The sequence below is a fragment of the Pinus tabuliformis genome, chromosome 1_2 (assembly GCF_031772625.1).
Source record: "Pinus tabuliformis cultivar Carrire ecotype Pingquan chromosome 1_2, CPIR1, whole genome shotgun sequence".
In the NCBI taxonomy this organism is placed as follows: domain Eukaryota; kingdom Viridiplantae; phylum Streptophyta; class Pinopsida; order Pinales; family Pinaceae; genus Pinus; species Pinus tabuliformis.
In genome coordinates this window covers 983,119,474-983,131,329 of record NC_142298.1, presented here as the reverse complement: position 1 = coordinate 983,131,329, position 11,856 = coordinate 983,119,474, and the positions used below count along the sequence as shown (strand labels likewise).

Here is an 11,856-nt window from a genome sequence, read left to right as displayed (position 1 = left end):
TGAGCATGGGTCTAATTTGCATCATCTATGGAAACACCAATAAAGATACTAGTTCCCGATAATGTAACATAAGAGACATTTTTAAAATTATATATAGCACTAAGGAAGTCGAGCATAGAAATAGTTCAGAAAGTTCATGGGGACACTACACTTGATCCATGGTGGAGAATCATTACCAAAAAGAAGTGTAAGGATGACCGAAGTCACACTGATTGCAATATTCAGAAGGTGTTAGCTCTACATGCATTGAGAGGTGGCATGTAGATATCTATGGAAAAGATAGGTGCAAGAGCCAGCTCTTGAAACTTTGAGGTAAAGTGATAGAAGGAATATAGGTAGAAAAAAAATAATTAGTGCATCAAATTTTGAAGCCAATGCAGAAGATGAGGAAACAAAAATTGTAATGGTGGAAGCAGCATGGAATACGAGAGGAACTAAGTGGCTAAGGACGTGCCACATCTGAGTTTTGGGGGCCACTTGGAGCCCATTTTGAGGAGAGGTTTCGAGATCAACATAGAGGAGCATTGTGTAGAAGGATTCCACATGGAAGTGTCGGTTAAGGAACAATGCACAATATGTGGGAAAGAAGGAAAGAATTTAGGATATTTTTTTAGTTTTACCCATAGTAATTGAGATTATCCAGCGCAAAAGTGGGTTGTCTGTCTTCTTTTTGACCCAATGTAAACTTATAAATAGTGAAATTCACGATGTAATAAAGGGACATACATAGAGATTCAAATATAGATATGGGTAGACATAGATACTTATAGCTGATGTGATGTTATTTAAGGATTCTGCAATATAACTCTATGGATTAGATTGGTGTACCACAACAATTGTTTGTTACTTTGAATTATGTCGTGGATGATGTAACTTATTTATTATGATCTATTAATACTCTATTAATGATTGATTTACTATTTGAATTAAGGGTATACATAAAATTTTCTTTATGCTAAGAGTGATATGATATCGTAGGCTCCATGTCTACTTGAACACTATAGAACTATCCAAGTTCCTATATTCCTTCATAAGTTGGGTGAGGCTTCACCTGCTTACAAGCATGCTGAAAGGGATAGTGTCTAAGGAGTTTTTTAGCTATTTCACTCTAAACCCAGATCTTCCCTCTACGAACCAATATTTTAATATGGTGACTATGGTTAACCATTGTTGAGTTGTTTCAAGAATGGTTGAATATATTTGACTAATTTTGACCAAGTTGACTATGGTTGATTATCATGGTTGATCATGTATTTATGTTGGATATGTTGACTGTGTTTACGATGGTTAATAATTCTGCAATGGTTGACCATTGTGACCATGATTGACCACTCTAATAATGAGATTTTGTCACCATGTGTTGACGTTGTTGACAATGGTTGACTATGTTTCGTAATAAAGACTATATTAATGTATAACCACCATGGTCATCCCATAATACAATGCATATACCATATTTTTTTGGAGACATTGCGATGATTTTTATTGTTGGTCACGATGTGATGAAATTTATTGTTCATCACATCGTGATGTCATTTTTTATTCTGCGCATTATGATGATGTTTACTATGCATCACATTGTGACATTGTTTGTCACATTGTGTCATTTTTTTGTTCATCGCATTGTAATGTCATTTATTTTTTATCAAATTATGCTAATAGACGTTATTTTTCACATTACAGTGATTGAAAATGCTTAACAAGGTTAATGAGGATTGAGCATACTTGACCAAACGATTGACCATAGGTGACTCTGGTATGCCATTAGTAACAAGGATTTATAATGGTTGATTATAGTTAAATACAATTTACCATTAATGACCATGCTAACAATGGTTGACCATTGTTGAACTAGTTTGATCCTAGTGGGCGATGGTTGAACTTCTTGTCCATGTTTGACCATGGTTAGCTTATTCAATGATATATTCGATATAAGATCTTATTTTACTATGGTCAACTATGGTTAACCATTGCTGAGTTCTTTCAAGCATGGTTGAATATGGTTGATAATTTTCACCAAGTTAACCATAGTTAAATTTGTTGATCATGGTTAGTTATGGCTGGCCATGGTCAAACACAGTTAACACATGGTAAAACATGTTCATTCATGCCATAGCCGTCCATAAACAATATGGTCAATCGTAGTAATATGGCTACCCATGCTTATTCATGTTGAATATGGTAACATAGTCAACAATGTCAAACATCACTAAACCATGGTCAACAATGGTCTACATGGTCAACCATGGGTAGCATGGTCCACCAAAGTTGACATGGTCATCCCTTTTTTGGCATGGTTGAATATGGTCAAGTATGATTGACAATGGATGAACATGCTTAACTATGGTTAGAAATATTTAACACTAGATGAATATGCTCGAGCATGTTGACCATAAATATCCATGGATAACGACGGTTGATTATAAAACTTGTGATTAACTAATTCTAAATTATTATTATTATCATTATTATAATACAAATCACAAAATTTAACATATTTGATCTTATATAAAATTATTATTATATTAATATTATTAATAATATATTTATGTTGTAACTAATATATTAACCTAAACCCTATACAAAGAATGACATTTATTCATTTAAAACCATACTATTATTTGAAGATAAAATTAATAAATTTACCTTATAATAGAATGAAAATGTATTCAGATATAAGGAATAGGCAATTTAACAACACAGATCACAAGACTACCAATTCCACGGTATATACATAATAATTATACGACATATACAAAATTGATCTTCAAGCTAATACCACTCAATTATTCTAAACAACATATAGGTTTACTATTACTCTCTAGACTATTATTGATTTCTTCTAAGATTAGACGACTTCTTATTGTAATAAGCAGCGAAATTGAAAGGATTTCACATCTTCAGGACATCAGTTTAGCGTTTGAATATATATGGAACCGCAATCATTTTTAAGATCCTTCAATTCATTATAATTCATTATTAAGCATTTTAAACGTCGATGTAAAAGCAGTTGATATTGATATCTTAGGCATACCATTTTATGCACTTTCGTATCTTTGCTAAGAAAAATAATTAAAATAAACAACCAGTATCATGGCGTGCATTTGAGTGTGTTGAAGAAAGGCCGCCTACATATTACGCTAGTTACATTTTTTTTGCTCCAAATCTATTAGTATAAGTAGATCCATCCCTAAAACCTGGAGAAATCTAAATAACAAACTAACAAAAGAAAGCATTTCGGGTAAAGAAAAGCGAATCCACTCGACATTAACGACGTTGTTCCTTAGGCTCATCTGACACCAGAAATGCATAGATACATCACAATTGTCTTGCATAGCAAGAGCACAGTAGCACACACATCACAGCAGCATCGACGGATGGTATCCAAAACGATTATGAGGACTAATTAAAACTATTGAATGAAATGGAGGGATGGAGGTTAGGACAAATGAAATGGTAGGGAATAAATCAGAGCGACGGAGAATGAAAATAAACCACATAGAAATCAAATTAAACAACACTTATTTGGATTTTTTTAAATGTTAATAATTTTTTATAATTGCATCTAAATATTTGATAAATGGTCATAGCTATTGAAATAATTATGTTGCATGTGTAAATTTAAGAATTTTTTTCAGAAAGAAAAGCATTATATCTATATTGAGGCAATATATACAACATATACTTGATGAGTTCTCATGAAAAAACATGACTGTCCAGGAAAGACAGTGTGGCAATCAGAAAAAGATGAGCTAAAGCATCACATAAGAGGAGATTTAAAATCTGATAAAAGATTTCACCACCATTGTCTCCTTTAAAACATCAGGAGAGGGAAGAATCCCACAGCCAAACTATAAACAAACTTCAGAATCAAAATTATAAGCATTGTACCCTCCGGACGATCTACGGTCATGTGATAGGAGGATAGAGTGCTGTGACAGAGTACAACACATATTTGAAGGAAATGTTCGAATTCTCAAAAAAAATTAAATTCCTCCATTTCCACAGGCACCAGATTGTTGTAGGGAGGACAGGGCGCTTGTTTACATCTTGACGTCCCCACCATTGAAAAGCTGCATCCACAGAAGAGAAGTTAGGGAGCTGAACAGAATAATGCATCGCAAGTTCATACAAGATTTGTTGGGATGTCCTGCAAGAGAGGAACATATGGAAGTTGGTTTCCTCCTCCATATTGCAAAATACACATCTGCTGTGACCATGGCAAGATCGCTTTCTTATGTTTTCCCAAGTTAAATTCTTGTTGTAGAAGACAAGCCAACAGAATATGTCACTTTTAGGGGGCAAGCAAGCTTCCACCATTTCGATGGGAAGATCTTTCTAGCCGGAATAATTTTCTTGGAGATGAGATCCGAGTAAATATCCTTGACAGTTGCTCTTGAGGAGGAAAAAGACCAGACCAAATGATCGTCATTCCCAGCGCGCTTCAAACCTACTTGTTCAATAGATAATTTGAGGTTATCCCATAGCGAAGACAATGCCTGCCGGATGCCGAGATCAGCTGCACTCTTGATCACAAGATAAATCCCATTCCATTTATCAATGATCCTGAAAAAAAACCAGACCTTGTGGAGATGAAAAAGAAGAGAATCTGGAATATGAGGAAGTCCTTTGTAATCAGCAAGAGGGTCGAGGCCAATGAAGATCTTACGACTAGAAAAAATCCTCCATTTGAGATTGTTTAGGAAGTAATGTTCTATTCTCCTCAAGCTTAGTTTAAATGGTTTGAAAAATCTAATTTCTATAGAAGATTAAAAATATTCTCATATTATTAAATATAGATCATTTATAATTTTTCTGGTAAATAATCATAGCTATTGAAATAATTATCTTTCCGCTGTAAAGTTAAGGATTTGTAAAACAAAACAAAAAAGTGAATGTTTAAATAGTTTAAAAAATCTAATTTCTATAGAAAATTAAAAATATGCTGGTATTACTCAATATAAATCATTTATAAGTTCTTATATTTTCTAAAAATATGCTGGTGTTATTAAATATAAATCATTTATAATTTCTTATATTTTAAAGAATGGAAATTATGAAAGCTTTTTGAAATATACAATATCTAAAAAAAATATTTTAAATAACCAAAATTCAATTAATTTAAAATAATTCAATTTTTAATATAATTGTAAATTTAAAGAAAAATAACCTATTATATACAAGTGAAAATAAAATAAATAAAAAATAAATAAAAATATATAAAATAAAAGTCAGATAATATTTTTTTAATTGAATTATTTTTTTATTTAACATTATCATTCAAATTTAATAATTTGTTTTTTTCTAACACGAATTTGAACTTTGAATTTAATGTTTTACAAATTACTTTATAACAAGGCTGTAGACGGCCAATTGAACGACACACGGTGGGCTACCCAAATTTAATAATTAATTTTTTCATTAATTTTAAATCTAATATGCTTCACAATTTAGTAAATTTGTTATTGTTTAAGAAATCCATTTTCTTCGTTAAACCTTTTTATCTGATGGATAAGATGAGAATCTATCCCCTTACCAGTAGAGACGTGCACGAGAATTTGAACCTTACGGCACCGTTTCGCGAATTCCACAATATTCTTAGCTCCCTTTGTGTTGACATTGAGAGAAGTATCATATCTACGTGGTGCGAAAAGGTACTAGGCTTTACATTGAACAACTAGGAATCATCTTGAAAAAAGCGAATATAAACAAACCTTTCATCAAACACGGTGCTGGCTGCAATATGTACAATGGCGTCCAGATTTTCCCGGAGGTGTTCTCTGCTGCTCTCGGTGTAAATTCCAAGATTATGATCCGTTGCAATATCTCCAACCAGAGGAACAACTTTCTGGAATATGAAGCTTTCGAAGCTGTCTCCATGTTGCTCTCTCAAAGTTCTGAAAAACTCCAGTTTCAAAACCTGTCATTCATAGTGAAGAAACGACATCATTCGTAGACGGAGCATTGACCAATTTATGAGTAGGAAGAGTACTCAGATTTTTTACCTCAGTTTTGAATCGGATTTTGGCAGACTCAGCATCATTCGCCCTAAGCAAAACAAAGATGCTGCTAATCCGTGGTTGTGAACGTAATATTTTTTCGATGAAAACTGCATCAAGTGAACAGCAATTAGCTTCATTATCGTACAAATATAATATATATATGAATAAACAGTATTGTCTGAAATATTTAATACGTTTTCCGAGGAAACCGGTGGATCCAGTCACATTTGACGTCATCGCTCGTAGTTTGAGAAACTCGCACATAAAACTATCAGTAACAGCGCGTTGATTTCAGGCTACGTGTTTTATTACGTCCGCATACACAATTTAGGTTGAAGTAAAGAACACAAATATTAGTCAAAGGCAATAAACAATATGAAAATTACAATTTGCACTCCAGTCGCAGAGAGAAGCGAGCACAACAATTAAAATGATGATACTTACAATCCGCAGTCCAGTCGCAGAGACAAGCGAACACGATGAATCAAGGCCAACCACATAAGGATATAAGGAAACACAAATCATCCTCCGCTCAACTGTCAAAATACAAATGTATTTATAGACTAAACAAGGGGAGCTGCGAGGCAGCAAGTCCCTGCATTAAGTTCACCGTGAGAATGCACCTGCATGAAGAAAGCTATGGAGGACAGCAGAGAAAATTCATCTACGGGTTTGCCAGTCGCTGACCCAATCCACCACGGCGCTTCTCACACGTAAGCCGCGACAGTGTCGTCCCAAACCAGAGCCTCGACGCCCACTTGGGCTCACACGTCATTGTGAGGAGATAAGAATCGTTGCTGTACATCTTGGCCTTGCCCGACTAAGTAGTACAATGCCAGTTGATAAGGAAAAAAGCATACTTCAACGACCATGGAGGAAGATGCAATGAATGTATTTCAGTTAGCATCATGCAAATTTGTGAAAAATAACTCAATTCTAGAAGAACGCCATGAACACCAAGCCTTGACTTACTTGGAGTCCCGTTAGGAAATCCGCCATAGAATTCTGCAATGCAAGACCTGCCAAATATAAAGATGGTGCGACCTGCGAAATATAAAGATGGTGCGACCTGCTTCCGCATGGCGTTTGATTTTTTTTAGGATTTTTCTGGTAAAATCTCAAAAACAAACAAATGCTTTGTTTTTCTGCCACAAGATCTTTTGCAAAGGGAAGCTTAAAAAAAATTTCTGAGAACAAAGTATTACATACCCAGAAAAATGCTTGTATTCATTAAAATAAAAATGCCTGATACATATTTCTTCCTCTTTCACTCAGAGGGATTTACCAAAAATATATTTCAACCAACAAAAAAAACTCTATCTCCTCCTGAGATTTTACATTGCTGGTGTGTAAAAATCTCTTTTACATTTACTGCTGTGAAAACATTTTACGTATGCTGCTCCAAATAAAAGAACATTATGTGCTCCAAAACTTGGACTGTTTCTACGCTGATGCGTTTCACCTTGCATTACAGAATGGTCAACACATATAATCTATGCACTGTTGTGCATAATACACCCCGCATCCACATAAAAAAAAACATTACTAATACATATGCGTTCCCCTTGTTTTCTCCTCGCACTGCTGTGCAACACCGAAGTTTTTTTTTATGAAAATCAATTAGAATAAAAAAAACGTATACATATTCATATGTATTAACAAAAACGACTACCCATTATTACTTTACGTGCCGTAGAGAAAAAAAACTTAAAAACTTCTACCAACTTTCTAGAATTCATTAAATGCCTTAATAAAAATCGGCGGTCAACCAAAATTGATTTTACTCCACGCAAGGTTATTTAATGCAGGCTCGAATGCATCTTGGAATGATGGACGGCGGAGAACATAAAACCCCATCGGACGGCTGACAAAGATTTCGGGAGCCCACTTCATGCTGAACGTTAGGCTCCGATAAAGCTGTACGGAAGAAAATATGCTGAGGACGCGTGGCTGAAGACAATTGCATCGGAGTCGATTGTCCGGAAACAGCTTACTGACCAAAGGCGGTCCGATATGCTCAGGTGGTTTTGCTGAAGCGGTTTTCGCAAGGAATAAATGCAGTTGAAATTACATTTTCAACACTCCCCTTTAATTTCAACTGTTGGGCATTCAGTCATACCCAAACACTTCCTCAAAAATTCGAAGCTTTTCTGATCCAGTGGCTTGGTCAGAATGTCTGCTACCTGTTCCTGAGTCCTGCAATGTTCTAAAACAATTTCTCGATTGTTCACCAATTCTTTGATGTAGTGAAACCTTGTATCAATGTGTTTCGTTCTCTTATGAAACACTGAATTCTTTGATAATGCAATAGCTGAGCTATTGTCACAAAAAATTACTGTTGCTTTTGCCTGCTCTTGGCCTAAGCTCCTCAACATTCTTCTCATCCAAACTGCTTGACATGCTACTGCTGTAGCTGCCACATATTCAGCCTCTGCTGTAGACAATGCTACAATGGACTGCTTCTTAGAAGCCTATGAAATGGCTCCTGATGTAATATCCCTCGCCTTAATAATAAATAATAAATAATAATAAATAATAAATAATAATATAATAATAAATAATATAAATAATAAATAATACAAAAATAATAATAAATAATAATAAATAAATCACTTAATAATAAATAATAAAAATCATAAATCATAAATGTTAAATAATAAATGATATTAAAAATATATACCAGAAAATAAATAAAAATAATAAAAATAAAAATAGTAATAATCATACTAAAGCTCTAAATAAGAATAAATAGAAATAAAACAAGAAAACTATCAAAAAGAAGAAAATAAAACAAGAAAGCTAAAAATCAAAAGAAAAGTAAAGAAATAAAACAAGAAAACTAAAAATCAAAAGAAAGGTGCATGTAGACACATGGAGTGTGTGCATGTGGTTTCCCTTCCAATGTTGTTCTATTTAATGATGGTGAGGAAGGTGAGAGGCATTCTTGCATTCCATCTTTCTGACATTCTATCTTTCATTCTCTTGGGAGAATGGTATTCTAAGACTTAGGAGTCATTGGCAGTAGTATGTTGATTGAGGGCTCGGGGGTGGCCAGTTGTAGCAAATCCTTGCGCAATTGAGCCTACGGTTGGGTGGAGAGTCATCCCCAAAACCTTGTTGTCATCTGGCAAACCTTGATCACAGGTAACATAGATATAAAATTATTTGTCAGCATATTTTTCTATTAAGAAATTAATTTATTTTTTTTACTGTTATATATGGTATCAGAGCAGGGCTCAACCCTTAGGACCTATGGGCATAAAAAAAAATTTAGGATATTTAACTTGACTTGTTTTTGAAAGTTACAGGATGCTTACTTTCCTACGAGTAATTTCCACGGCAACTGAACTTTGGAATCAGGGTTCTAGATTTTCGCAATTTTGATTTGTTTTCATTAATTTGTTAGCCATTTTTGACAATTGTTTGCAGGCTCTACCACAACATAAACCGAGTGGTGTGTGTTTTTATGATAGGCATCAGATAAAGCTCGTTTATCATAGATTTATTTATATTGTGGTTCTGAAAGATAATTTTTTTCTGCGATCATTTTTGTCCAATTTTTTTTGGTTTGTTTATTTAATTTTGGTAATCGACATGCAACTTTCCCCATCTGCTTGGCTTTGATATTCCAGCCTGTGTAATCTCTAGTCTCCGCTTAAAAAGAACAAGCTCATCAGTAGCCATGGCGCAAGAGGGCAGTTGTTCCTTTGGTAGAATTTTAATCTGTGAACCAGTATCAGTCCTCATTTTCTCAATAGCCTTTCCGCCTCTTCCAAGCAGACAACCAATTTGATTGTTCGGAACTAGTAAGCGAACAGTTGCTTGTTTAGCAGACTTGTCGTCTTCATCATCAGATCCTCTTCCCTCCTCAACAATTCTTCCAAAAACCCTTATGCAGCTCTAAACACCCTAAACAACGCATCTTGAGCAGCACAGAGTGGACTCTTACCATCCACTAATATAGCATCATCATCTTCATCATCCCGGTCCGCCTTCCGTTCTTTTGGTGAACTAAAAATGATGATAACTCTCTCATCAACCCCTGAAATGCCATCCACAACCTTAATCTTGGCTCGTGATTTTTGCCTCAGGGACTTGATAATACCACCGCCCTTTCCTATGACACCTCCAATTTTGTCTCCAAGGCATAGCAAGCGGTAGACTGTGTCATCTAAACCAGGCATCATCTCTCTTTGACCACCATGATTCCGTCGCTTTCTTTCACTATTTCGATCGGCATCATTAGAACGTGAAAGTTTGCCACCACTCGCCATTGCAACCAAGAACAATACAACAAACAGACAGTCCTGTAGCTTACTGAGTCCTTAGCTTAAATAAATATATGTAGAAAATGCCTTCTAGTTCCAGGTGCCTACCAATGGAAACTCCTAGGCCTGCATGAGCAAGGGTTACAGAGAAACTTTCGCATGCTTCATTGTTTTCGTAGGTAAATTTATAAATGTATTGAGAGTCTAAGGGATTCAATGCTTAGACTTCTAATTCAAAAAGTTACAGGGTTGATGGTTTCTGTTCGCTTGTTTTAATTTGTAGTTGAAGAGTGGACAGATCCGCAATCGAGTTTCTTTCCCACTTAAAACTTGCATGAATCAAATAATTGTGCTTGGAATCGTGTTTATCTCTTACTGGGAAATCCTGTTACTTGAAATTGGATTGAAGAAATCCATTGTATATGAGATGATTTCATGTGCATTGAAAGTTATAGTTGTTGAAAGTTAATATAAAGCCAGAAATTAAAGAACGTTGAACCCAACCGACTCCGCTGCATAAGCTATCTCTTAGATTATAATAATATTTCTCAGACACTTCATAGTTTTTCAATATTCTTCAGTCTTGAGATCTCGTTCGCAACGATTTTAGAAGTTCTCTTTGAAATTGATGACCACGTCACACAGGTCTCGAATATCAATAGCTAAACTAAAGTCATGAAAGAGTATATGATGTTTCCATGGACAGAAAGATAGAAAATACCATGAAACATTATAAAAAGGGTTTATTAGATGTTGTCTTTAAGGCTTGTCATAGTGTTCAGTGGGGAGCATAATCTTAGGAAACTCGAAGATCAGAATTTCTTTTTCGTAATGCAAGGGGTCATGTTCACGAGCTCTTTAACGCCAACTGGAATCTCATTTAAATACTCGCCTAAATCTATGCAACGACATACTCCTACTCTTTCCACTTCTTTTAAACTTAATATAGAAAATGCAATCCTTGGATTCGAGTCGCTGTGCATAGTTTTTTTTCTTTTTATAATCGTAATCGCTGCATTCGAGTAGTTGTGCGTGGGAATTGTCCATGTTTCTTGGTTTGGTGATTTCTCTATCTGTGAATAATCGGGAAATTTTGTTATTCGGTGATTTACCTATCTATAAATCTCGGGAAACTTTGCTTGAAAGGCAACGCAAGTCTCACTTATATTGAATGCATTCCATTCATGTCATCCCATTCATACGATCAAACGATAAATAGAAAAGAGAAGGAACTGGAATTAATAGAAAAATATGTTTTATGCTTCGACCATTCACCATATGATATTGAAAAGTAGATTAGGCATGAATTTCCGAGGGAGGGAAATCCGTATAAGGAGCGGAATCGAAAGAATGTCTATCCACAACAGCAGTATCTATCCTTATCTTGATCTCCAGATGCATATTAGTTAGTTCAGTGGATACGCACTGCAGCACCTTCTTGATATGCTATATCTATTCTTTACTGTTATAGGGATTAATTATATGAATTAATAAAGATTAAAAGGACTTGCACATCATTTTTTTTTTAACAAAGTTTCACCACAGTTAGCAATTCAAAAAATAATAATTAAAATTAATAATACTAA

General features: G+C 34.7%; 1 protein-coding gene and 1 pseudogene across 1 annotated transcript; both read right to left on the bottom strand.

The window, feature by feature from the left end:
- Positions 1–5,677: 5,677 nt before the first annotated feature.
- On the bottom strand, positions 5,678–6,239 carry LOC149209315 (putative fatty acyl-CoA reductase 4 pseudogene; annotated as a pseudogene).
- Positions 6,240–6,666: 427 nt separating this feature from the next.
- On the bottom strand, positions 6,667–10,276 carry LOC149209314 (KH domain-containing protein HEN4-like). The gene is made up of 4 exons (XM_089398571.1): positions 9,952–10,276; positions 9,597–9,805; positions 6,975–7,046; positions 6,667–6,822 (listed from the first exon to the last, which is right to left on the bottom strand). The coding sequence occupies exons 1-4, from the start codon at positions 10,274–10,276 to the stop codon at positions 6,667–6,669; spliced, it is 762 nt and encodes a 253-aa protein (XP_089254697.1).
- Between the last annotated feature and the right edge of the window lie 1,580 nt (positions 10,277–11,856).